This window comes from Phocoena sinus, chromosome 5, assembly GCF_008692025.1.
Source record: "Phocoena sinus isolate mPhoSin1 chromosome 5, mPhoSin1.pri, whole genome shotgun sequence".
Lineage (NCBI taxonomy): Eukaryota > Metazoa > Chordata > Mammalia > Artiodactyla > Phocoenidae > Phocoena > Phocoena sinus.
This window is the reverse complement of record NC_045767.1, coordinates 1,815,719-1,843,173: the sequence shown is the minus strand read 5'-3', so window position 1 is coordinate 1,843,173 and position 27,455 is coordinate 1,815,719. Positions and strand designations below refer to the sequence as shown.

Below are 27,455 nucleotides of genomic sequence, written 5' to 3'. Positions count from 1 at the left end.
TCCCTGACTCGAGGCGATGGGGCGGGTGGGACACGCCAGTCACCCGCGGGCGGAGAGGCCGCGGGCCCCGGGCCTGATAGGACTGGGGCGGGGCCACGTTCCGGGCGGCGGGCAGGGCCTGGCATCTCGGCGGGGGGCGGGGCTTGGCCTTTCGGCGGGGGGTGGGGCGGGGCCTGGCCTTCCGGCGGGGCGGGCGGGCCCGGGATCTCCGCGGGGGGCGGGGCGCGCCGGGAAAAGTTCCGGGAAGGTGGGCCTCTCGCCCAGACCCGGCGCGGAAGTTGCCGGTGGTCAGTGCCCTGTCGGCCAGGCCCGCAGCCATGTCGTCTGGGAACGCGGGGTCCGGCGGGCGGGAGGGCGCCCCGCGCGCTGCTGCCGCGCTCTGCGGCCTGTACCACGAGGCGGGGCAGAGGCTGAGGCGCCTGCAGGACCAGCTGGCCGCCCGGGACGTCCTCATAGCGCGCCTCCGCGCCCGTCTGGCCGCGCTCGAGGGGGACACGGCGCCGTCGCTCGTGGACGCGCTGCTGGAGCAGGTGGCGCGCTTCCGGGAGCAGCTGCGGCAGCGGGACGGCGGCGCCGCGGAGGCCGCGCTGCGCCAGGTGCGGGCGGAGAGGGCGCAGGCGGCGGAGAGGCCGCACGGGGGCCGCGCGAGGCACGCTTCCTCGGCGCGCGGGCCGCGTGCCGGCCGTGTCCCCGGAGTGTGTGCGCCCGTCGGGCGTGAGGGCTGTGTGGTCTGGTTGGGTCTGAGCGGTTTGTGTCTGGGGGGTTCTGGGCGGGTGCGCGCCGCGTTAGGCGTAAGTGTGTCGTGTCGGGTTCTGAGGGTGTGTGTCTGGGTTGTGTTCCGAGGGGTCTGCTCCCGCGTTGGGTCTGAGGGCTGTCTGCCTGTTTGAATTCTGAGGGGGTTGTGCGCTTGTGTTGGGTGTGAGGAGTGTGTGCCTGTTGGGTTTTGAGGGGTCTGACCCTTGTTGCGTTTGAAGGGGGGTGTATTGCTGCCTCGGGTTCTGAGAGGTGTGTGAGCCAGTGTTCAGTCCGAGGGTTTTGTGTCCTTTCCGGTTATAAGGGAGGTGTGTCGAGTCGAATCTGAGGGGCGTGTGCGCGTGTTCGTGTGTGTGCGGTGTTACCATGTTGGGTCTGAGGGATGTGTTTGGTCCAACGTTGGGTCTGAGGGGCGGGTGCGGCCATGTTGGGTTCTTAGTGTTGCGTGTGTCTCTGTTATTTCTGAGGTGTGTATTTGTGTGTTGGCTTCGGAGGGGTATGTGTGCCTGTGTAGGGTCTGCTGGTCGTGTGTCCACGAAGGTTCTGAGGAGCGTGTGTGCCCGTGTTGGGTTCTCGGGTGTGCTTTGCACCTGTCTTGGGTTCTGAGGGGTCTGTGCACTCGTGTTAGTTACGGGCTGTGTGTCATGTGGGTTCTGAGGGGTGTGTGTCTGGGTTATGTGGAGGGGTCTGCCCCCTCGTTGGCTTCTGAGGGTTGTGTCTGTCCGTGTTGGTTCTGAGTGTCGTGTGGGCTCACGTTGGGTTCTGAGGGCTGTGTGTGCCTGTGTGGGTGTGAGGCTTGTTTTGTCATTGTCGGTTCTCAGGGGTGTACCTGTCGGTTTTGGTTCTGAAGGCTGTGTATTTCTGCGTTGGTTCTGAGGAGTGTGTGTTTCTGAGTTGGGTGCTGGAGGGTGTGTGTCACTGTCGGTTTCCGAGTGATCTGCTCCCATGTTAGGTCTGAGGGCTGTGTCTTGCCGTGTTCCGTTCTGAGAGGTTTGTGCCTGTCTGGCTTCTCAAGGGTGTGTGTGTCTGTATTGGGTCTGAGTGGTGTGTGTGTGTGTTGATTCCGGATGTGTTTATCCCTGTTGGGTCTGAGTTGTGTGTGTGCCCCTGTGTAGAGTCTGGGGCTGTGTCTGCGCCCATGGTGGGTTCTGAAGGGTGTGTTTCCCCAGTTGTGTTGAGGGGTGTGTGTATGTGTTGATTCTGAGGGTTATGTGCTCATTTTGGTTCTGAGGGCTGTGTGCCTGTGTTGTGTTTGAGGGTTGTGTGTGTCCATGTTAATTCTAAGGGGTATGTGTTTGTGTTGGTTCTGAGGTATGTTTGTGTGTGTTGGAGTCTGAGGGGTGTGTTTGTTTGACTGGGGTCTGTGGGTTGTGTGTCTGTGTTGGTTCTGATGGGTGTGTGTTCATGGTGGGTCTGAGGGACATGTGTGCTTGTTGGCATGGAGGACTGTGTTTCCTAGTTGGGTTCTGAGTGGTGTGTGCCCACTTGTGGTATAAAGGGTATTTATTTGTTCGTATTGGTTCTGAGGCGTGTGTGCGCCTGTGTTGGATCTGAGGGGTGTGTGTCTCTGTGTTGGGTTGATGAGTGTGTGCCTATGTCGTGTCTGAGTGTGTGTTGCACATATTGGATCTCAAGTTTTTGCATCCGTGTTCGGTTGAGGAAGGTGTGCCATGTTGGTTCTGAGGAGTGGAGCCCTTGTTGGTTCTCGGGTGTGTGTGTTCATGTTGTGTCTGTGGGTTATGTGTCTGAGTGGTTCTCAGTGGTGTGTCTGTGTTGGGTGTTGAGGAGTGTGTGTCTGTGTTTGTTCTGAAGGGCGTCTCTGCATGTGTTGGGTTCTGAGCAGTGTGTTCCCGTATGAGTCTGAGGAGCGTGTACCCCGCTGGTTTCTGAAGGGTGTGTGCCTCCATGTTGGGTTCTGAGTGGTGTGTGTGTGTGTGTGTGCACGCCTGTCTTGAGTTCTGAGGGTATGTGTGCCTGTTTGGACTCTGAGAGGTGTGTATGTGTGTTGGGTTCTGAAGGTTGTCTGTCTCTGATGGTTTTGAGGGTTGTGTGTGTGCTGGTGTTAAAACTGATGGTTGTGTACCAGGTGAGTTCAGAGGGGTCTGCTCCCATGTTGGGTAGGAGGGGAATGTGTGCCTGAGGGTTGTGTGTCTGTGTTGGGTTGTGGCGTGTGTACCTGCGTGGTATATGAGGTGTGTGAGCACTTGAATTGGGTTCTGAGGGGTGTGTTCACGTGTGTTGGGTCTTCAGTTTGTGCCCATTTTGGGTTCTGAAGGATGTGTGTGTGTGATCACTTCTGAGGGGTCTGTTGCCGTGCTGGGTCTTGAAGAGTGTGAGTGCCTGCATTGGGCTCTCGGGTGTGCGTGTGTCCATGCTGGGTCTGAAAGGTGTGTGTACCTTTCTGAGGGGTGTGCGCCTGTGTTGGGTCTTAGGGATGAGTGTGCATGTTATTTGTATTTGGGGCATGTGTGCACCTGGAAGGTTCTGTGTACGTGTGTGTTCATGTTGAGTTCTGCATTGTGTGCGCAGACATTGGGCCTGGGTGTGTGTGTAGGACATGCGTATAGGCTCCTGGTGTGTGTGTCTGAGTTGGGTTCTTGGGTGTGTTTGTGTTGTGTTGGGTTCAGGGCCCCATGAGCCATAGTTATCTTCTGGATCTCCTTTAGCCCCAGCTGTGAATGTATCTTTCAGTAGTAACACTCCTGCTCTGCTGGGAGTGGTGACGGAGTGGGAGCCTGCCAGGGTGTCTGATAATAGACTTAAATCCTTACTTTTCCTCCTTTGTATCCTTGTCAGTGATATTATGTCTATCTGTGTGAAATATCAAACACCCAGATCAGGAGCGAGAGTAACAGTATTTTTCTACAACAGTTTGGAAGTGCCCCAAACATTTTGGTGAACTCTGGTCTGTTATCCCATTCGGTGCATAGCTATTATCTGGGTTTTCCCAGGAGAGGAATTAGGCCTGCAAAAGACAATTTTCACTTCCAGGCTTGACCCTGCAGCCGGATTTTAGAGTGAAAAAGAGGCACGCCTTTTTTTCTTTTAATAAAAGTAATTTTGAATATCTGAAATATAGAGGAAAGAATAAAGAATAGAATAACCACCACAATCCCACCGCAGAGAGATGACCACAGAGCATCATCTCTTGGCATGCCTCTTCCCTGTCTTTCATTTAACCATAGGGTATGTATCTACTTGGCGTGTTTGAGTTCAAGCTGTCTATACAGTTTTACTTAATATCATGTCAATATTTTCTTATCTGCATCATTTTAAATGCCTTTAGAAACCAGATGTCTTCCTCGCTCCAGCTCTCTCCCTTTTCCTGGGCAAGATGGATTATTACTCATCAGGGCAGGAGGAAGTCACCTGGTCTGCACCACTGATCTTAGTGTCATGGACACCAGGAGCCATAGATGAGTGTAGATGGGGGACCAGAGCACATCCTACCCAGAACAGGACTCTGCTTGCAGTCTGGTGGCCATTGGTGCTCAGTTGACATGTGCCCCCAGCATTCTGTGGCCCCAGAGCCTCTAACCAAAACCCAGACAGAGCCAGGTCTGTAATCCTAGTACTACTGGTCCTTTCAGCGTAGGTTTTTTTTTTTTTTCTGTCTGCGTTGGGTCTTCGTTGCTGCGCGCGGGCTTTTTCTGGTTGTGGCGAGCGGGGGCTACTCTTCGTTGCGGTGTGCGGGCTTCTCGTTGCAGTGGCCTCTCTTGTTGCGGAGCACGGGGTCTAGGAGTGTGGACCTCAGTAGTTGCAGCATGCGGGTTTAGTAGTTGCGGCATGCGGGCTCTAGAGCGTGCAGTCTTCAGTAGTTGTGGCTCATGGGCTCCAGAGCGCTGGCTCAGTAGTTGTGGCACATGGGCTTAGTTGCTCCATGGCATTTGGGATCTTCCCGGACTAGGACTCGAACCGGTGTCCCCTGCATTGGCAGGCAGATTCCTAACCACTGCACCACCAGGGAAGTCCCTCAATGTAAGTTTTGCTTTAGGATTTTAAATTATTTCAGGAGTAATTTAATATCTGATATCTTATGCAATTAAATATTTGTTGCTTACCCCTACATCTTTCTGGGGTTGGTCAGAGAACCTGGGGAAGAATGGAGATGTTTATCACCTCCCAGAGGCCCTGGATTCACTGAAGTAGCTGTGCAGAGTGAAAACAATGAGAGGAATTGGTCAACCGGTTGGTCTCATCAGTGGCCATGTCAGCCAGCTGGTTAGGAGCAGGGCCCCTGGATTGGTGAGGACTGAGGGCTCCCAAAGAGGATGCGGAGGCTCACAGGTGTGGATGGACTGCCAGGTGACCAGTGCATCTGTGGCCAAGGTGTAGCCAGTGTGTGATGGGACCAGATCAGTCTTGAGAATTCTGGTCTTTTTGGCCACCACAGTGGGACTCAAGACCTTGCCTTATTTGTAACATGAGGCCTGAATGGATGACTCTGCAAAGCTCTTCCAGTTAAGATTTTCTGGAATGATGGCACTGATTCGTTGTGCAGGCTGAAACTGCTCAACCCCATCTCACCACTGCCTTGGGGACTAACCTCATGGACCCTGCTTGGTCCTGATATAGCAACTTGTGGCTTTTCTTTCCCTATGCTGCCATGCTCTCTGTAAGTGGAACAGCACACACTCTTTAGATTATATTAGGTTTTGCGTGTGTGTGTGTGTGTGTATTTATTGTGTGTTTGTTTTTACCATATATCATCGTACCTCTTTTGATCTTGTACAACTGAAACTCTATACCATTAAACATAATTCCCCACCTCCCTACTTTGTCCCCTACCGACCCCTCCCCTCCCCCCACTGGCAACCACCATTTTACTCTCTGTCTCTATGATTTTGACTACTGTAGATACCTCCTATAAGTAGAATCATGCAGTATTTGTCTTTTTGTGACTGGTTTATTTCACTTAGCGTGATGTCCTCAAGGTTCATCCATATTGTAACATGTGTCAGAATCTCCTTCCTTTTTAAGGCTGAATAATACTCCATTATAGGTATATACCACATTTTGCTTATCTGCTCATCTGTTGATGGACACTTGGGTTGCTTCCATGTTTTAGCTCTTATGAATATCACTGCTGCTATGAGCATAGGTGTGCAAATATCTCTTCGAGATCCTGCTTTCAATTCTTTTGGGTGTATACCCAGAAGTGGAATTGCTGGATTATATAATAATTCTATTTTTAATTTTTTGAGGGACTTCCATTCTGTTTTTCCACAATGGCTGTACCACTTTACATTCCCACCGACAGTGCACAAGGGTTCAAATTTCTCCACGTCCTCACCAATATTGTTATTTTCTGTGTTTTTGATAGAAGGCATCCTGATAGGTGCATGCTAATTTAGTACAAAATGATTGTAGTTTTGATCTGCAATTCCCTATAATGATTAGTGATGTTGAGCATCAGTTCATGTGCTTACCGGCCATTTGTATATCTTCTCTGAAGAAATGTCAAGTCCTTTGCCCATTTTTGAATTGGGTTATTTTGTTGTTGAATTTTATGAGTACTCTACATTCTGGATACTAATTCTTATCAGATACATGATTTGTAAATATTTTTTCTCATTCTGTAGGTTACCTTTTTACTTGTCTTTCGATGTGCAAAATTTTCATTAAAAACTTTCCAATTTGTCTGTTTTTTCTTTTGTTACCCGTGCCTTGGGTGCCATATCCAAGAAATCACTGCCAAATCCTGTGTTATGAAGCTTTTGCCCTGTGTTTCTTCTAGGAGTTTTGTAGTTTTAGGTCTTACATTTAAGTCTTGGATCCATTTTGAGGTAATTTTCATGTATGGTTTAGATAAGGGTCCAACTTCATTCTTTTGCATGTGGATATCCAGTTTTCCCAGCACCATTTTTAAAAAAGACTGTCCTTTCCCCACTGAATCGTCTTGGTACCCTTGTCAAAACCATTTGACTATCTATGCAAGGGTTTATTTCTGGGCTCTCTATTCTGTCTCTCTGGTCTGTATGTTTGTCTTTATGTCAGTGCCACAGTGTTCTGATTACTGTGGCTTTGTAGAAGTTTTGAAATTAGGAAATGTGAGTCTTTCAGCTTTGTTCTTTTTTTTGTTTTTTTTCCTTCTAAGATTGTTTTGGCTATTTGGGGTCCCTTGAGATTCCATAGGAATTTTAGGATGAGTTCTTCTATTTCTGCAAAAAAATTGAGCTTTTGTTTTGTTTTTGTTTTTTGGCTGCACTGCACAGCTTGTGGGATCTTAGTTCCCCAACCAGGAATTGAACCTGGGCCACGGCAGTGAAAACGCCAAGTCCTAACCACTGGACCACCAGAGAATTCCCTGGGATTTTGATAGGGATTGCATTGACTTTGTAGATCACTTTGAATAATATTGACATCTTAACAATATTAAGTTTTCCAATCTGTGAACATGGGATATGTTTCTATTTATTTATGTTTTCTTTAATTTCTTTTAGTAGTATTTCATAGTTTTCATTGTACGAGTCACCTCCTTGATTAAATTAATTCCTAAGTATTTTATTCTTTTTGATGCTATTGTAAGTAGAATTGTTTTTGTGATTTCTTTTGCAGATTCTTCATTGTTACTGTATAGAAATGCAACTGTTTTTCATGTGTTGATTTGTATTCTGCTCAATTGCTGAATTCATTTATTCTCTCCAGCAGGTTTGTGTGTATGTGTGTGTGTGTGTAATCTTAAGAGTTTTCTCCATGTAAGAGCATATCATCTGAAAACAGATACCGCTTTACTTCCTTTCTTATTTGGATGTGTTTTATTTCTTTTTCTTGCCTAATTGCTCTGGCTAGAACTTCCAGGGCTATGTTGAATAGAAGTGATGAAAGCCAATATCCTTTTCTTGTTCTTTTTTTTCCCCCAGCTGCACCATGCAGGATCTTAGTTCCCTGACCAGGGATTGAACCCATGCCCCCTCCAGTGGAAGTCCTCCTTGTCTTGTTCTTGATCTTAGAGGAAAAGCTTTCAGTCTTTTACCACGGGGTATGATATTTGCTATGGGTTTTTCTTATGGCTTTTGTTATGTGGAGGTAGTTTACTTCTGTTCCTAGTTTGTTGTGTGTTTTTATTATGAAAAAGTGCTGAATTTTGTCAAATGCCTTTCTGCATCAATTGATACGATCATGTGTTTTTCCCCCGTCATTCTGTTAATGTAGTGTATTACACTGAACAATCCCTCCCTTCCTCCCTCCCTTCCTTTTTTTTTTTGATGAAATATGTTTGTGAACTTAACCACAGCAGAGTAGTATATTACCTAAATCTATGTGGAACAAATCTGGTGAAAAATTTTCTGATTAGAAAAGTTTAATAATATCATTTTCATTTCATTCCAAGGGATTGATGCTGAGTCATAGAAAACAAACATCAAACACATAATTGTGCTTCATGTCCCTCAGAAGGCCTCATTCTCATATCGTTATTGTTTACTAGATATTTATCAACAATTATCTAATTGTCTTCAGATATTATAAGTGAGACTCTAATGATAAAGTTAGGAATGTCAAGAACACGATCAGTTTGCAACATACAGAAAGTAGAACCAGAGTACAGATGGAAATAATGCAAGGCCTATCATACATAATGAAACTGATGCTCAAGAATTTCCTAGTCACTTTGCTAAAATTGGTCTCTGAACCTTCTATACAGCTGCCCAGAAGATAAATGTGCTGCACCTCTTATTCTTTTAAAAAGCCAAGGATAACCGTAGTCACGTGTTTAGTATTACCTTTTCACTGTCTTTAAGAAGAAACCATGATGAAGCTTGCTAAAATTTTCTTGCGAGAAGTTCACAGGGATTTGTAGAACTACTTTGGGCAACAAAACTGGCTCTTTATTAGGCACCAGTGAAAAGCAAATATTACACTGAATGTTGAAAAGCTGTGCACTTAAATCTGGTTCTGCCACTTTCTTAGCCATGTTAATTTGGGCAAGTCATTTAGTATTCTAGTTTTGTCATCAGTAAAACTGAAGTAATAATACATAGCTCATAGGGCTATTCATTCATTCATTCAGCCAACAGTTATTTGTTGAATGCCTGTTGTATGCCACATGTTTTGGTAGGCCCTGGAAATGCAGAAAGGATTGAGAAAGGCAGATTCCTGTCTTTATGAAGCTTACATCTTAGTTGAGAAAATAGACATTGGAGAAATAATCCATTGCCTTTGTGGAAAATACGACATAGAACAGATGTATGGGATATTGTGAGGAACACATGATTTAACAGGTATATATGTATATATATAATAATCTCATGCACATAATGGGGACTCAGAAGATGTGAACGTCACCTACCATAGCCATTCAGGCGTTTATTTACTGAGCTTGCATTTATTGGGCGTGCTCTGTATGTACGGGGAATATGTATAAGCAGGCGTCATGGGTGATATTTTTCCATTTCTCCCAATAAGTATAGTACATTCATTTCACAACTATGTGTACATTACCAGGGTTGCACCAGTAGCAGTGTTAATCTATAGCAGTGTTAATTCAGTGTAATTAGAGTGAAGAGGGCGTAGAGAATAACACAGGAAGTGGCTGTAGAATTAGATTGGGGGCAAATTATGATGGCCTCTACTCCCTTATGAAGTTGTTAATTGTACATTCTGTTAACCACTAGGCTAGGGGAATGCAAAGATGATCAATATCCAATTCTTGCCCTCAGATTGTGGGATCATACATGGACATACATGATCACTGCTTGAAGCAGGTTGTAAAAGTGCTGGAGGGATGTGTAGTGGGGAGATACTGAACATAGTATAAGTACGGAACTAAGCCAACTTAAGTCTCCAAATCAGAACACCGGTATCATAGTGTCAACTGCTGTTTTTTTCCTTTAGCTATAATTGACATATAACATTATATTAGTTTTAAGTGTACAGCACAATGATTCAATATTTGTATATATTGTGAAATGACTACCACAATAAGTCTAGTTAACATCCCTTGATCATGTTTTGTATGTTTAACCACCCTTGCAGTCTGTGAAAAAAAATCCCACTTGTTCATGGTGTATAATCTGTTTAATATGCCATTGAATTTGCCCGCTAGTATTTCATTGAGAATTTTTGCATCAACATTCATAAGGGATATTGGTCTGTAGTTTTGTTGTAGTGTCTTTGTCTGGCTTTGGTATCAGGGTAATGCTGGCCTCATAGAATGAGTTAGGAAGTGTTCCTTCCTCTTCATTTTTTTTGGAACAGCTTAGGAAGAATTGGTATTAATTCTTCTTTAAATGTTTGATAGAATTCACCGGTGAAGCCATCAGTTCCGGGACTTGTTGTTGTTGGGAGATTTTTAATTACTGATTCAATTTCCTTACTAGTTAGAGGTCTTTTCAGTTTTTATGTTTCTCTGTGAGCTGGGCTTGGTAGGTGTTACGTTTCTATGAATTTCTTTCATCCAGGTTATCCAGTTTGCTGGTGTACAGTTGTTCATAGTACGCATTTTATAATCATTTTTATTTTTGTAGAATTGTCAGTAATGTCTCTACTTGCATTTCTTTTTCTTTTTTTTTTTTTTTGGGCCATGCCACGTGGCTTGTGGGATCTTAGTTCCCTGACCAGGAATTGAACCCGGGCCCTGGGCAGTGAAAGCGTGGAGTCCTAACTGCTGGACTGCCAGGGAATTCCCTCTACTTGCATTTCTGATTTTAGTAATTTGAATCTTCTGTATTTCTTTTTGTAGTCTGTCTAGCTAAAGGTTTATCCATTTTGCTGATCTTTTTGACGAACCAACTTTTGGTTTCATCGATTTCTCTAATAGTTTTTCTGTTCTCTATTTCATTTGTCTCTGCTCAAATCTTTATTCTTCCTCCCTTTTGCTAGCTTTGAGTTTAGTTTTTTCTTCTTTTTCTAGTTCCTTAAGTTGTAAAGTTAGGTTGTTGATTGGAGATTTTTCTTGTTTTTAAATGTAAGTTTTATATATACATATACATATTTTTAAATTTTATTTATTTATTTATTTATTTATTTATTTGCGGTACGTGGGCCTCTCACTGCTGTGGCCTCTCCCGCCGTGGAGCACAGGCTCTGGACGCGCAGGCCCAGTGGCCATGGCTCACAAGCCCAGCCGCTCCGCGGCATGTGGGATCCTCCCGGACTGGGACACGAACTCGCGTCCCCCACATCAGCAGGTGGACTCTCAACCACTGCACCACCAGGGAAGCCCGTACGTTTTATATCTTTAGATTTCCCCCTTAACACTGCTTTCACTGGATCCTGCAAGTTTTGGTATGCTGTGTTTTCACTTCAAGTATTTGCCTTTAAGTATTTTCTAATTTCCTGGTGATTTCTTCTTTGATCCATTGGTTTAAGAGTGTGTTTTCTAATTTCCACAGTTTTGTGAATCTTCATTTTACTTCTTTTGTTGATTTCTGACTTCATTCTGTTGTGGTTGAGGAGGAGATACTTTGTACGATGTCAGTCTTTTAAAATCTGTTGAGACTTAATATGTAACCTAACATATGGTCTGTCCTGGAAAATGTCCCATGTGCATTTGAGAAGAATGTGTATGTTGTTGGGTAGAGTGTTCTGTAGATGTCTGTTAGATCTAATTGATTTATTGTGTTAAGTTCTCTATTTCCTTACGTATATTCTGTTTGGTTGTTCTATCATTGAGAGTAGGGTTTTGAGGTCTCCAGCTGTTATTGTTGGATTGTCTATTTCTCCCTTCAGTTCTGTCAGTTTTTGCTTCATATATTTTGCCTGTCTGTTATTAGGTACATCAGTGTATATAATGGTTATATTTTCTTGCTGTATTAAAACTTTTATTAATGTATAACATCCTTTTTTGTCTCTTGTAGCCTTTTTTGAAAAAAAGTCTATTTTGTCTGACATTAGTATAGCTACTCCTGTTCACTTTTATTTACTAATTGCATGGAATGTAAATATTTTTCCATCCTTCTACTTTCTTTTTTATTTTTAAAATTTTTTAAATTTTATTTTTGGCTGTGTTGGGTCTTCATTGCTGCACGTGGGCTTTTCTCTAGTTGTGGTGAGCAGGGGCTACTCTTTGTTGCAGTGCATGGCCTTCTCATTGTGGTGGCTTCTCGTTGTGGAGCATGGGCTCTAGGTGCATGGGCTTCAGTAGTTGTAGCTTGCAGGCTTCAGAGCTCAGGCTCAATATTCGTGGCGCATGGGCTTAGTTGCTCCGCGGCATGTGGGATCTTCCTGGACCAGGGATCAAACCCACGTCCCCTGCATTGGCAGGAGGATTCTTAACCACTGCGCCACCAGGGAAGTCCCCATCCTTTACTTTCAATCTATATATGTCTTTGGATCTAAAGTGAGTCTCTTGTATATAGCATGTAGTTGGATCATATGCTTTTATCCATACTGCCAATCTCTGTCTTTTAATTGGAGATTTTAATCCACTTACATTTAAAGTAATTACTGATATGGATGAAATACTTGTTATTTTGCTATTTGTTTTCTGTACACCTTATAGCTTTTTTGTTTCTCATTTTCTGCATTACTCTTTTTTTTTTTTTTCTGGTATGCGGGCCTCTCACTGTTGTGGCCTCTCCCGTTGCGGAGCACAGGCTCTGGAGTGCAGGCCCAGCAGCCATGGCTCACGGGCCCAGCTGCTCCGCGGCATGTGGGATCTTCCCAGACTGGGGCACGAACCCGTGTCCCCTGCATCGGACTCTCAACCACTGCGCCACCAGGGAAGCCCCATTATGTCTTAGGTTTGATTTTTTAAATTGTGAAATATTTAAATTCCTTTCTCATTTTTTTGTGGATATATTCTGTAACTATTTTCTTTGTGTTTACCATGCGAATTACGTTTAACATCCAAAAGTTGTAACACTCTAATTTGAATTTATACCAGCTTAACTTCAATAACATACAAAACCCCTGCTCCCTTATAGCTAAACCCCACCTCTTTTGGTTGTTGATGTCACAGAATTAAATCTTCATACATTGTGTGCCCTCAAACATAAGTTAATCTTTTAAATGCATTAGTCTCCTAAATTATGTAGGAAATAATGTGTGGAGTTACAAATTAAAATTACAGTAATACTAACTTGTAGACTAAAAATTAAAAAATATATATATATATATTTATATTAGTCTCTTAAATCATGTGGAAAACAAAAAGGAAAAGTTATAAACTGTTGTTACAAAAATACTAGCTTTTATAATTGTCCAAGTCTTTACCTTTATTGACATCTTTATTTCTTCATATAGCCTTGAGTTACTGTGCTTTGAGTTAGTGTCATTTCATTTCACTCTACAGGACTCCCTTGAGCATTTTTTGCAGGGTACGTCTAGTGGTAACAAACTCCCTCAGCTTTGGTTTATGTGGGAATGTCTTAATTTCTCCCTTGCTTTTGAAAGACAGTTTTGCTGGATATAGGATTCTTTCTTTCTTTCTTTCTTTTTGGCTGTGTTGGGTCTTTGTTTCTGTGCGATGGCTTTCTCTAGTTGTGGCAAGCAGAGGCCACTCTTCATCGTGATGCGCGGGCCTCTCACTGTCGCGGCCTCTCTTGTTGCGGAGCACAGGCTCCAGACATGCAGGCTCAGTAGTTGTGGCTCACGGGCCCAGTTGCTCTGTGGCATGTGGGATCTTCCCAGACCAGGGCTCGAACCCGTATCCCCAGCATTGGCAGGCAGATTATCAACCATTGCGCCACCAGTGAAGCCCTGGATATAGGATTCTTGGTTCACAGTATTTTTTCTTTTTTAAAGTATTTATTTATTTATTTTATTTGGCTGCATCAGGTCTTAGTTGGAACATGTGGGATCTTTGTTGCAGCATGCAGGATCTTTTGTTGCAGTGTATGGGCTTCTCTAGTTGTGACGTGCAGGTTTCTCTAGTTGCGACGTGCGGGTTTCTCTAGTTGCAGCACGTGGGCTTATCCCTAGTTGTGGTGCACGGGCTCCAGAGTGCGTGGGCTCAGTAGTTGTGGCACGTGGGCTCTCCAGTTGTGGCACATGGGCTCTAGAGTACATGGGCTCAGTAGTTGCTGTGAGTGGGCTTAGTTGCCCCACAGCATGTGGGATCTTAGTCCCCTGACCAGGTATCGAACCTGCGTCCCCTGCATTGGAAGGCAGATTCTTAACCACTGGACCACTAGGGAAGTCCCCAGCTGTTTTTTATCTTTTAGCACTTGAATATATAGGCCCACTGCCTCTGGCTTCCAAAGTGTCTGATGAGAAATCTGCTAACCGTATTAAGGATCTCTTCTATGTGACATGTTGCTTCTCTTTTCTTTCAAGATTCCTCTTTTTATCTTTTGCTTTCTAAAGTTTGATTATAATGTGTCTTCGTCTTTTTGACTTCATCGTAGAGTTTATTGAGCTTCTTGGATGTTTAGATTCATGTCTTTCATCACATTTGGGAAGTTTTCAACCATTATTTTTTATTTATTTATATGTATTTATTTCTGTGTTGTGTCTTCATTGCAGTGCACAGGCTTCTCATTGCTGTGGCTTCTTGTTGTGGAGCACAGGCTCTAAGTGCATGGGCTCAGTAGTTGTGGCTCACAGGCTCTAGAGTGCAGGCTCAGTAGTTGTGGCACATAGGCTTAGTTGCTCTGTGGCATGTGGGATCTTCCCGGACCAGGGCTTGAACCCGTGTCCCCTGCCTTGGCAGATGGATTCTTAACCACTGCGCCAGCAGGGAAGCCCCAGCCATTATTTCTTCAAGTATTCTTTCTACCCCTCTCTCTCTCGCTTCTCCTTCTGGGACTCCCACAATGTGTATGTTGGTCTGCTTAATGGTGTCCCACAGGACCCTTAGGCTCTGTTTACTTTCCTTGAATCTTGATAATTTTCATTGTCCTGTTTTCAAGTTTGCTGATTCTTCTACTGATCAAATCTGCCTTTGAGTACCTCCAGTGAATTTTAAAATTTCAGTTAATGTACTTTTTAGCTCCACAATTTTTTGGGTTTCTTTTTACATTTTCTATTTCTTTATTTGTATTTCCGTTTTATTCCTACATTGCTTTCTTGACTTTCTCCATATCTTCTTTTAGTTTTCTGAGCATCTTTAACATGGTTGTTTTAGAGTCGTTGTCTAGAAGATCTACCATCAGGTCTTTTTCAGGGACAGGTTCTGTTGATTTTTTTCCTTTGAATGGGCCGTATTTTCCTGTGTCTTTGAGTGCCTTGTGCTTTTTTTGTTGTTGTTTGTTTAAAACTGGACATTTGGGTGCTTCCCTGGTGGCGCAGTGGTTGAGAACCTGCCTGCCAATGCAGGGGACATGGGTTCGAGCCCTGGTCTGGGAGGATCCCACATGCCGCGGAGCAACAAGGCCCAAGAGCCACAACTACTGAGCCTGCGCGTCTGGAGCCTGTGCTCCGCAACAACTCGGCCGCGATAGTGAGAGGCCCGCACACCGCGATGAAGAGTGGCCCCCGCTTGCCACAACTAGAGAAAGCCCTTGCACAGAAACGAAGACCCAACACAGCAAAAATAAATTAATTAATAAACTCCTACCCCCACCATCTAAAATAAATAAATAAAACTGGACGTTTGGATCTAGTAATGTGGTATCTCTGGAAATCAGATTACTCTCCTTGCCTAGGATTTGCTGTTTTTTTCTTTGGTTGTTGTAGATTGTCTCTGTACCAAGGATCAGCCTGAGGCATAAATGAAGGTTTTCTCAGACTGTAACTGGGACTGTGTGGTCACTTTCAAGTTTTCCCCTTTTATGTAGTTGCTTTTGAATATCATAATCTTTAATGTCTGGCTCCCTGAAGCAGAAAAAGAAAAATTAAAAGGGGAAGGAAAGGGCACTGGCCCTTTAAATCCAGTAGCACTTCAGCTGGAGTGGGAGGGTCCTATAGCAATGGGGGAGGTGCAACAATGGCCGCCTGCCTGTTTGGCCACACCTCTGTGATCAGAAGCAGGACGCAGAGGTCAGAGCAGATACCCAGTATTTGGAGGACAGGGTCTTTTTTTGCCCACCTTGGCTCCTGCAAGCTGTGTGCAGGCTGTTCCAGAAACAGGTGTATGGCCTCCAGTGGCATGGCTAGGGGTGCGATGGGTAGCTGCTACTGTAGGAAGAGCTGAAATTGACTGAAATTAACCTCAATTTACTGTCCAAGTGCTCATATGGAAGTTGCAAGTCTTTAGGACTTGAGATCCAAAACAGTCACACTAGACAGATTTCTGCCAGTGCACTGTTTTTCAGGTGAGGAGAAGATTCCCGGTGCTCCCTCCTCTGCCATATTCCCAGAACCCTCCAGGCCGTGCTCGTTTTTGTCCTACCTGTTTGCCTGCTCCCCCCTGCACTCTTCCAGTGGGGAGGAGGTGTGCTGCGTCCTCATCAGTGCCTCCCCCGCTACACCTTCAGTGCACGGCACTTGTGGAGAAGGCCCAGTGAATTGACTTTTCTTAAATTCCCTGCTTGCCCCTGTTATCTCACTCCCCCTTCAGCTGCTGGTTTCAAGGTAACCATGGGCTGGGCTGCAGTCTGCACATGGCCAGCCACTGAGAGCTGCCCGGGAAGGAGAGAGGAGAGGACTGTGCTGGGCTGGAGAGTGTCTCCCCCAGATTCCTTTCCACCTGGAACCTGTGATTATGACCTTATTTGGAAGTAGGGTCTTTGCAGGGGTAATAAATTTAAATGAAGTCATACTGGCCTGGGGTGGACCCTAATCCAGTGACTGGTGTCCTTATAAGACAGCCATGTGAAGTTGGGGGCAGAGATCGGAGTGAGGCATCTACAAGCCCAGGGTTACCAGCAACCAGCAGAAGCTGGAAGAGACGAGGAAGCATTCTTCCCTAGAGTCCCGGAAGGCCCATGGCCTGCTGACACCTGGATTTTGGACCTCTAACCTGTGAGAGGATACATTTCTGTTGTTTTAAGTTACCTAGGTTGTGGACTTCGTTATGGCAGCCCGAGAGCCCGAGCAGACTAATAAAGGGATGAAGTCCAAGAGGCTATGCCTTTTTTTTTTTTTTTTTTTTTTTTGCGGTACGCGGGCCTCTCACTGTTGTGGCCTCTCGCGTTGCGGCGCACAGGCTCTGGATGCGCAGGCTCAGCGGCCATGGCTCACGGGCCCAGCCGCTCCACGGCACGTGGGATCCTCCCAGACTGGGGCACGAACCCGTGTCCCCTGCATCGGCAGGCGGACTCTCAATCACTGAGCCACCAGGTAAGCCCTACGCCTCTTATTTTTAAGGTTGAGCCACAAGACTATTAATAGAATTCCTCACACTTTTGTGTCCTGAGAGTGGAGCCATGGGGTTTAGGTCCCAGTGACAGGGTCTCCCAGGGGTCCTTGGCCATTTGTTGACTTCTGTGCATCACGTCTGTGTGTGTAATGCCGGGATTCTAGGACAGGCCTTGCTTTGTGACAACAGTGGTCTATGTTCTGTGTCCTAAGAACTGTTACTGATTGGACAAGGGCACTTAGCCAGATGAGCCATTACGTGTCTCTCCAATTTCAGAGCAAGCAGCGAGTGCCCCAAACCTGGGGGCTCCAGGGTCCTGGGGCCTCTCTCACTGCGGTGGGGAGGGCAGATCAGGCAGCCCTTTTCGGGGCTGGGCTGCCCTACAGTGCAGGGCGCCGCCTCCCGGTGGTCTTACCTTGGTTTCTCTAGCTCTCCAGTTTCTCAGCGGTGAGGGAAAAAGCCAGCCCCAAGTATGGTATATGTTGCCACCCAGCAAGTCTCCGTGAGAGCCAGATCATTTCTAAACTGGTGTTTGAAAGATTTTTAAGACAGACTATAAGGGCCTGTGAGTCCTTCTGATTCAACTAATCTCACCACCAGAGTCAGCTGTGTGTGTGTGGTTTTCAGTCTCTGTGTTGTAAACAGGTTGAGAACAGGGCCCAGGTCCTGGCCATTGTTCCCCCCAGTCTTCTTCTCAGACATTTACTGGGGATCCTCATGGGGCTGGGCTGGACCCAGGGCTGGGGTGTGGCGACGAGAGAGTGTGTCCTTGGGAAGCTCCATGAGCCCCCAAAGCCCAGGGACCTTCTGCCCCATTGTTTCTCTTCCTGTCTCCATTAGACCAGCAAGGAAAGATGCTCGGAAATCAGGTGTTGCTTGAAGTCCCCCAGCCTCAGAGGGTGTGAGGGAGCTGTGGTAGGTGGAGGTGTCGAGGCTTGGGTGCCACTGCCTCCTTACCTGGGCACTCCAGCAGCCACCTGGATCCCGTGAGCCTCAGTTTGCCCATCTGTGGAATGGGAGACGTGATAGCAGCTGTCTCGTAGGATGTGTGGAGACTGCATGGTTGGTGCATTTGCTGCTGCTGCCGTCAGTGCGGTTATCGTAGGGACTTAGAAGTCTGTGAAATGTATGATTCCGTGGGAGACCAGCCTTCACTGGTATTACAGACTTTCTGTTTGTATTGTACGTATTTGTATATATATTAATACCTCTTTTATGTGCATAACACGTATTTACTCTGAATACACTTCAGTATCAGATAAAGAGAAGGATAGAGACGTTTCTCTGTTGTGCTGCTGAAATCACAGCTTTTTTTTTTTTTTTTTTGCGGTACACGGGCCTCTCACTGTTGTGGCTTCTCCCGTTGCGGAGCACAGGCTCCGGATGCGCAGGCTCAGCGGCCATGGCTCACGGGCCCAGCTGCTCCGCGGCATGTGGGATCTTCCCAGACCGGAGCACAAACCCGCGTCCCCTGCATCGGCAGGCGGACTCTCTATCACTGCACCACCAGGGAAGCCCTGAAGTCACAGCTTTTGATTTGAATAACTCTAAAATGTAGTGAAAGTCCACTCTCAGGGCAGGTGTCTCTTTACCATCCGTGTCTACTCCAGGTACACTTCTGAGCCACTGTGGAGGGCGACTAGGTCCAGCTCTGGGGAGTGTGGCATGTCTATCCCACCAGTAGTGACAAGGCCACCCCAGAGCTGTGATGCTGGCAGGGGAAGACGAGTCCAGGCGACGGGTGGGCCGCGGCGGGCCTGGCATCTGTGACACTGGAGGGAGGGGCTCCTGCTGCGTTTTCCACGGTAAGGACGTGGGACAGGGGCCTTGACCAGCTGGCACTGCCTTCAGAAGCCGCCAGTTTTTAAAGAGAACAAATAAATCCAAGGCCAGAAAACAATCAGCAGTGAGAGCCTGAGCTTTTGTTGGGGTTTGGCGTTCTTTTTCCTGTTTATGGTATTTTATGCTAAGAAGGCTGTCGTTGGTTCTCAGCTCTGTAAATGCCCCATCGCACTATGTGGACGTGGCTTCACCCAGACCAAGTGACTTTGCACCAGCCGGCAGCCCCAGCTATGTGGACAGGCTCAGAAGGCCACGCGTGGTGGCCCCCAGCGCCCCCTTCCCAGTCCTGCAGGTGCAGCCTGGTGCTGAAGGGCCGTCTGCTGGGAGGAGGTATGGATGCCGACCGGCCAGCTTGCAGAGAGAGGCCTCTTCTCCTCCTTTGGTTCAGGGGTGAGGTCGTCGGGGCCAAAAGGTGGAAAAATGAAAGTAATGGCCTTCCAAGAGTGGGTCTCACCTGGCTTGACTGGTACCCCTGAGATTGTGACATCTGTGAGTCGAGGGCAGGGAGGCGTGATGGAGTGCCAGCGCCACACGCCTTGGGGTGGAAGTCCCAGTTGACGGGCTCATTCCCAGTGATGTGCCACACCCGTCATCACCAGTCCTGCTACTTCTTCCGCACTTGGTGGTGGACATTTCCCACTTGCCGGGGCCTGACCTCCTCATCTCCCCCGCCGCCCTCACGGTCTGCCTCGCCATCTGCCAGGCCTCTGCTCTTTCCTGTTTTGAGTCCCTGTTGTGAAGTGCAGATCTAGAACAGCCTCTTCCTCTAGGCCTTTGCTAAGAGAGCCAAACCGGTCATTCTAACTGCAGTTTTTCTTCTTTCCTCTCTTTCTGTTCATTTCTAGAGCGAAGTCCAAGGAAAATGGGAAGGAGAGGAATCTTAAACATTCCCTGAGGGAATTCCCTGGGGGGCGTCCAGTGGTTAGGACCCGGCGCTTTCACTGCCAAGTGCCTGGGTTCGATCCCTGGTCGGGGAACTAAGATCCCGCAAGCCATGCAGTGCGGCCAAAAAAAAAAAAAAAATTTCCTGAGAGAGGGAGAGGTTTCCAGAATGTTTTCTGGGTCGCCTGGCTGGAGTGATTCGGTCACATGCTGGGCTTATCCGTGGATTGGTTATCACAGGTGCACGGGGTGTCTGGGTGCAGGAGCGCGGGGAGCGGCCCTTGCCTCGTGGATGCGCGCGGGCCCAGGGAGCCAGGCTGGGACCCGGAGACTGGCTGTGTTCCTGAGGTCCACCACTTATTGTTTTATTAATTTATTTTGTTGAGGTAGAGTTAATTTACGGTGTTGCATTAATTTCCACCATACAGCAAAGTGATTCAGTGACACACACACACATACATATACACATTCTTTCGTGTATTCGCTTTCATTACGGCTTGTCACAGGGTACTGACTATAGTTCCCTGTGCTCTACGGTAGGACCTGGTTGTTTACCCATTCTCTATATACTGATATGCACCTGCTAATCCCACACTCCCACTCCACCCCTCCCCCTCGGCCACCACAAGTCTGCTCTCTGCGTCTGTGGGTCTGTTTCTGTTTCGTAGATAAGTTCATTTGTGCCATATTTTAGATTCCACATATAGAGTGGTATGATATGGTATTTGTCTTTCTGACTTTATTTAGTATGATAATCTCTAGGTCCACCCCACCAATTATTTCTTAACCCCAGTCTTAACCCAGCCATGTGACCTCTGGGCATTTATCCCGTGGCTGTATTTGCATAAGGGCACAAGGAAGCAGCCACATGTCTGCCAGCTGGAGGTGTGTGTTCAGTAAATCTGGAATCTGTCGTGAAGCTCCAGGCTGTGGTTGAAAAGAACAAGGCAGGTTCTGTGCTGCTGTGGAATAAGGTATATTGCTGAGGAGGAGAAAAGCGTGTTGTAGCATCCGTTTGTGTAAAAGTACATGTGTTATAGATAAACACTCTGGAAAGGTCCGTGCCCAAATAGTGAGTAGTTGCCTCTGGCGAGTGAAGCTGGGGGCAGAGGAGCTGCTGGGAGAAAGGAATTGAAGTTTTCATTTGCTTTCCTTCTGTATGTTTGAATTTTTTATAACCATGCACATGTTTTCATTTTAAAGCAGGTAAGAGAGTAGTAATTCAGGGTTCCGTTAGTAATGTTGGCCCTGTATTCCATTCCACTGTGCTAAGAAGGTTCTCGGTTCCTGGGGTGCATCCCTCCTCGTGGGCACGCAGGAGGTGAGCTTGAGCGCCTCCCTGAGTGGAACCCAGATCCTTCTCCTGCCACTTCCTCACGTGGAGCTCAGGCGCAACCCTGACTTTTCTGAAGCTGTTTTTTCATTTGTAGGATGGACTGGTTCATCCTGCTTCACCTCCCTTATGTGCTGTTTATGCTGGTGATTACTTTGAAAATGGGAAAGCACAAAACTGAGGCTGGGTTTAAAGTAAATTGTAATTTTAAGGACTTTTTAAAAAAAATTGATTGGGGTTGGGTATCTTAGTTTCCTAGAACTGCTGTAACAAAGTACCATAAACTGGGTGGTTTACAACAACAGATGCTTCATCTTTCAGTGTTCTAGAGGCCAGAAGCCCCAAATCAGGGTGTCGCTGGCAGAGATGTGCTCCCTCCGAGGCTCTGGGGGAGGGGCCTTCCTTTTGTCTTTCGGCTTCCGGTGGCTGTCGGCATCCCTGGTTTTCTTTGGCTTGCGGACACATCACTCCAGTCTCTGCCTCTGTCGACATGTGGCCGTCTTCTGTATCTGTGTCCATGTTTCCTTCTTCTTATGAGGACACCAGTCACTGGATTAGGGTCTATTCTAATCCAGTATGACTTCATTTTAGCTCAGTGCATCTTCACAGACCCTATTTCTAAGTAAAGTCACATTCCCAAGTATCTGGGGTTAGGGCGTGGGCATATCTTTTGGGGGGCTACCCACTGCAGTGGAGTTTCTACCCTTCCCATCAAGAAGTATTTGGAATTGCCGCACTTAGTAATTTGATGACGTAAAATCTAACATTATGAATTTGCTCATGAAAATAGAATTTTAGATGAAGTTTCAGTTAGAACTTTATGGGCTGAAAACTCCAAAGTTAATTATTCGTTCAGAAGCCAACCTCCAACTGAGCGCGTTTATCACCTACTGATGGGTGTCCGTGCCGGACTTTCTTCTGCTCTAGGAATGTTTGTTCCTGATATTGCTTCTTAGAGTCAAATCAACTGTGCTTTTAAATCTGCCCCTTAGGAAATCGAGAGACTTTCCGAGCAACTAGAAGAAAAAGAGAGGGAGACGCAGCAGCTGATGAGCCAGCCGGAGCGGGAGCAGAAGGAAGTGGCCCTGCGGAGGAGAGGCGCGGCCCCGACGGGGAGGGCTCCGGCCGCCAGCGACGTCCTGTGCCGCTCCCTGGCCGAGGAGACGCATCAGCTGCGCAGGACTCTGGCCGCCACCGCCCACATGTGCCAGCATCTGGCCCAGTGTCTGGATGCACGCCAGCGCGCAAAGGGGGACGTGGGGGAGAGGAGCCCCGAGGTAGGCTGTGGTGTCAGCACGCCACGGTGCGGACCGAGGTGCAGCAGGATCCCTCAGCCGTCATGGAGGTCGGGGGGCGCCCAGGGCCCCCCCTGCTCTCCATGGTGAGGGTTGCAGCAAAGCCCGCCCATCCGGGGATTTCTTCTAGCACGGTGGGAGGTGCAGAACGTGACAGGGAAGCAGGTGGCCTGCGTCACCAGCTGCCACCCCCAGACCTGCAGGTGACCCTGGCCCTCGTGGGGAGATGGCACTGTGGTCTCATCAGCCTTCGCCGAGGACGAAGCAGGCAGAGCAGGGGCGGGAGGGGTGTCCTGAGCAAGTGCTGGTACATGTGCAGGCGGGCGAGGGGCAGCGCCTCCAAAGGCCGCAGGTGGTGAGGAATCGGCCGGGCGGGCCGGTGGGGGGGAGGGCTCCACGTGTCTCAGCAGGGCTGGCCTCGCCGGGGCCCTCCTGCAGTGAAGGGAGGACACAGAGCCCTTCTGTGTATCTGGCGCTGTGACCCCTGGCCAGGCCGAAGGCAGGGTGGGGCCAGCAGGGAGGGAGCCGGGCAGGGGGCAGGGGGCAGGGGTCAGGGGCAGGCGGCCTACAGGACTGCGTGGAGCTGGGCTGTGGCTGTGTGTGTGGTCTGGTCGGGGAGGGGACAGTGTGGTTTCAGCATCAGGAATTCCCTACCTGGGAGGTCAGGGGGCTCCTGGCTGGGGGTGTTGGGAGCACGGGCGAGGCCGCCTTCCCTGCCTGTCTGATTCCACGCAGTGCACACCCTGCCCCGCCCCGCCCAGCCCAGATTACTCTTTTCCAGGCAGTTCTCTGATCCTCAGAGGCTGCAACCAGGCTGACTCAGAAACGCGGGGGGAGGCGGGGACAGGCCCTCCAGCCCCTTAGCAGCAGCTCCACTGGGAAGCCCGCTGGGGAGAACCTTGGTCTGAGAACCGGTCTGAGAACTGCCCGTCTCCGCGGGTGGATTCCACGAAAAGGGAACCTCAGAAAGCACACAGGCACATTTCAGATACCACAGTGCTCTCTGGGGGCAGGCTGTGTTCTCATCTGATTTTGAGTCACTGTGTCATTTCCCTCTGGGGATTTGAACACAGCCGCACGTTGTGTTTGGCCTGGGCAGGGGTGGGGCCAGAGCTCTTAACAGGCTCTACATCCGCATCACTTCTCAGCCTTGGCCTCGGCTGAGTCACCGGGGTTTCCCGGTGCCCGCTGGGTTAGGACATGTAGTTCCTTTGTCACTCGAGGGGAATTCTCAAAAGTACCGGCACCAGCATACAGCCCACCGTACGTACTGTTAAATGCACTGAATTCCTAGGATTCAGATGGACTTTTTGGCTAGCTCTGCCCACTGCCATTAGGGCTGGTTTGGCACGTGGGTTTCCAGGCATGAGTCCCGAGACCCCGAGTGAGGCACGGGTGGACTGCCGTGTACAGAATCACTGAGGTCAACCCTGCTTGCGTGACGTGACACGACAGTGTGGTGGGCCCAGAGGGAGGGAGCTGGGTCCCTGGCCGGGCCTGCTCCTGGCGGCCCTGTGGCCCTGGGCTGGAAGGTTCTCTGGTGGACAGTGAGATTAAGCTTCCTGCCCTCCCGACTCCCTCCCGTGAGGATGGAAAGTCTCAGGCATGAGAAGATTGAGCGAGGGCGGGGCAAGGACCACCCCTCCCGCACCTTCGGGAAGGGGCCCGTCCCACCTGCCGCAGTGCGGGCTGCAGTGACCATCTGCACCCTCCGTCTCCAGGTGTGGCTTCCTACCCTCTTGCTGCACACGACAGTCATGTTCGGTGACACGGTGTCTGCTCTCCGTTCCTTTCTTATGCAGCCAGCGCGTGCAGATGGGGACGGCTCTGTCCACGCGGTTGTTGAGAAGTTACGGGAGGAGAATCGACTGTTGAAGCAGAAGGTGACTCACGTGAGTGTCTGTTAGATGTCCCTCAGGAAGAACCTTCCCCTCACGGCCCCGCAGATGAGGGTCCTCTCCTCGGCTGTGCCCAGGGGTTGCCCCCGCCCTCAGGCCACTTCGGCTGATACGCGCAGTCCCTATAGGCCCGACATATTTGCCTAAAAGGACGTGTAGAACACGCTTGTCATTCTCCGGCCCCCAAGTTAATTCACATGTGGATAAATGAGGTACAAGAATTACTATCAAGTACAGCTTTTACGGTGGGAAATTGTAGCAAGTCTGCTTCTGTCTACGGTGGTTGTTTGTGGCCATTGTTGCCACGTCCTAGTGTCCACTCTGCACAGAGCAAACAGACTTTTTTTTTTTTGGCCTTCATTCCTTTTATTTTTTTTAAATTAATTAATTAATGTATTTAGTTTTGGCTGTGTTGGGTCTTCGTTGCCGTGCGCGGGCTTCTCATTGCTGTGGCTTCTCGTTGCGGAGCATGGGCTCTAGGCGCGTGGGCTTCAGTAGTTGTGGCTCACAGGCTCAGTAGTTGTGGCTCATGGGCTTAGTTGCTCCGCGGCACGTGGGATCTTCCCGGACCAGGGCTCGAACCCGTGTCCCCTGCGTTGGCAGGCGGATCCTTAACCACTGTGCCACCAGGGAGGTCCCCTGAGGCAACTTTCATTTAAGGGGAGACTCACTCTGCTCCTTGTTGCTAGTGAATAGCTTCACAGTTCAGGTTGGCTTGAGAGCAGGTTCTCAGCCGCTGCCACCGTGAGCGTTCCGGCCTCCTTAGGTGGAAGACCTCAATGCCAAGTGGCAGCGCTACGACGCCAGCAGGGACGAGTACGTGAGGGGACTCCACGCACAGCTGAGAGGGCTGCAGGCCCCCCTCGAGCCTGAGAGGCCCTCCCCGCCCGAGCTGATGAGAAAGGAGATCTCCCGGCTCAACACACAGTTGGAGGAGAAAATCAACGACTGTGCAGAAGCGAGGCGGGAGCTGGAGGCCGCGAGGAGGGCCCGGGATGCCGCGCTGGAGCGGGTGCAGATGTTGGAGCAGCAGGTGCCCCCCACCCCGGGGCCGGGTGCTGGGGGGCGCTGGGGGCCTTTCTCTGAGCAGAAACGGCGCTGCCGTCTGACGGTTGAGTGTCTGTCTCCTCACAGATCCTCGCGTACAAGGACGACTTCACGTCGGAGAGGGTTGACCGGGAGCGGGCTCAGAGTAGGATCCAGGAGTTGGAGGAACGGGTGGCCTTGCTGCAGCGCCAGGTACCCTGCAAACAGGTAGAACGGAGGCCCATCTCCTCCAGTCCAGGCTGGGCGTTTTCTTCGTGTTTCTTTCATCAGTTTCAAGCCCTTTCTGCGTCTGCCGAGACCCTGATTCTGTGCTCCGGGCAGAGCCACGGTGCCCGGTGCCTGGGGCCTGGTGGCAGAAAACCTCCCTGTCGTACCGTGTGTGTCTGTAGAGGACGTTGGCGTGGTGGCGTGTGACCTCAGGGGTGACTGTCGGGCCTGTCCTGCACCCAGAGGGCGCGCCCTGGGCCTCGGGCTCCCTACTGGGAGCTTTGTGCACGTGTGTCCCCTCCTCGCTGTGCGGCAGGGACCCTGGTCGCCCTGTCACACACACACAGCCCCTGAGGCTCCAGGCGTCTGCTGGCGCCCCCCAGCTCACAGCCCCCGTGCACGGAGATTGGCCGTGCAGGCGGGCGGGCCCCGCAGCTCACTCTGGGCTCCGTGCCGCCCTGCCACAGGGGGTGCTTCTTGGGAGGCCGGGCCTGGGTGGGAACTGACGGTTTCTCACTGCAGGACCCGGGCGCCCACATGCCTCTTCCCTGCTCCTCCCTGGTTCCGCCCAGCGCACCTGATACACATCCTCCTGAGGGACTAGCGCCCTGGTGGGGCGGGGGTGCCGAGCTTACCCCGGACCACCCTTCGTGTTTGGTGGGAGCCATCCTCAGTGCCCCATCCTGCGTGGCTGTGGATCCCACTGGTGGACAGAAGGGTGGCCCGGCCTGCTGAGGCCCGGGGCCTGTGCACCGAGTGGCCTCTGAGCCCCTTTCAGCTGCGGCCTGTGGCCGTCGAGCTTTGGGAGCATTTGGGAGCACTGCTCGGCCCCTGGGCGACACCCCGGGGCGGGTGGTGGTGAAGCTTTGGGCCAGGAGCCAGGGTCCCGCCGCGTGGGCTGCGGCTCCCACACGAGGCGTGATGAGCACTGGGGGTCACAGCGCTTCGGGGCTGATGTCGGGGGCGAGCATGGCAGCCGTGCCACGGACACCCCTGCTGCCTCCAGAGACCCCCCCCCCCCCCCCCGCCCACCCAGGAGGGACGCAGTTTGCCAGGCTCCCTCTCTGCACGGCGGCGTGTGGGGTGAGTCTGTTGGGGCCGCGGCGGTGGTCGGGGTTGGGGGGAGTGCCACCCCCCCCACCCCCAGCTTGGGCCTGTTCCTCTGTGAGCACAGGCAGGAGGCTGTTCATGGGGCACGTCCTCATTTGGGCCCCAGCACCAGGCAGAGCGAAGGTGCACGTCCCGCTGTGCAGCAGGTGTATCTCTAGTTGCTGGAGCCTGAGGCCAGCCTCGTAAGCTGACCCTTTGCCTTTTTTCCAGGATCCTCGAGAGCCAGGCTCTTGCCGGATTCACACTGCGGGCAAAACTCCCGGGTACTTAGAGACTGACGCTTCGGAGCTTGTGGCACCTGGTGGCTGGAGACCTGGGACGGGATCCCAGCGGCCAGAACTCCCTGCAGAGGGCGGGAGCCCCGGAGCGACCCAGAGAGGCCAGGGGGACCTTCAGTGCCCTCACTGCCTGCAGTACTTCAGCGACGAACAGGGGGAGGAGCTCTTTCGGCACGTGGCCGACTGCTGCCAGTGAGCCCTGCTGGCCGGCGGCCCGGGGGTGCTCCCAGCACGCAGCAGCGAGACGCAGGGCCCCCAGAACAGGCTGGGGGGTGCTTCTGAGCCTTCCCCTTGGTCCCCCTTGGGTCAGGGGGCACTTTCGGTGGGGCTGGAGGGAGAGGTGAGGTTGGGAGCATTCGTGCCCAGGAGGGCTCAGCCTCGCCTCTGGTGTGGAGTTTGACGTCCGAAGCTGTCAGTCAGGCCGAGGCCGTGCGAGACGTGGCACGGGATTCTCCCGGGCCCGCAGGACAGACCTGTCCCAGCCGCAGCTGGGGACGCTGCAGGTCACTGGGACGAGGTGGCTGCCCGTGGGAAGTGCGCCCACGCCCACCAGGAGGCGTGCACGGCTGAGCACTGTGCCTGCGCTGAAATAAGGCTGCACTGCAGGAGTGGGTGCTGCATATCCGGAACGTAAACGTGTTTATGTCCCATGACTTATTTTTGTAATAAATGCACTTGCTACAGGGA

The 27,455-nt window shown here is 50.0% G+C and overlaps 1 protein-coding gene across 3 annotated transcripts; it reads left to right on the top strand.

The window, feature by feature from the left end:
• The first annotated feature begins 206 nt into the window (after positions 1-206).
• On the top strand, positions 207-27,455 carry TNIP2 (TNFAIP3 interacting protein 2). 3 transcript variants are annotated; one of them, XM_032633255.1, is made up of 6 exons: positions 207-596; positions 21,926-22,210; positions 24,031-24,120; positions 24,893-25,159; positions 25,261-25,365; positions 26,701-27,455. In XM_032633255.1, exons 1-6 carry the CDS (start codon positions 318-320, stop codon positions 26,962-26,964), a joined length of 1,290 nt encoding a protein of 429 aa, XP_032489146.1. In that variant the 5' UTR covers positions 207-317; the 3' UTR covers positions 26,965-27,455. The 3 variants fall into 3 exon arrangements, with proteins under 3 accessions (XP_032489146.1, XP_032489145.1, XP_032489147.1); XM_032633254.1 differs by having other exon boundaries at positions 25,261-25,380; XM_032633256.1 differs by lacking the exon at positions 207-596 and adding an exon at positions 20,350-20,574 and having other exon boundaries at positions 25,261-25,380.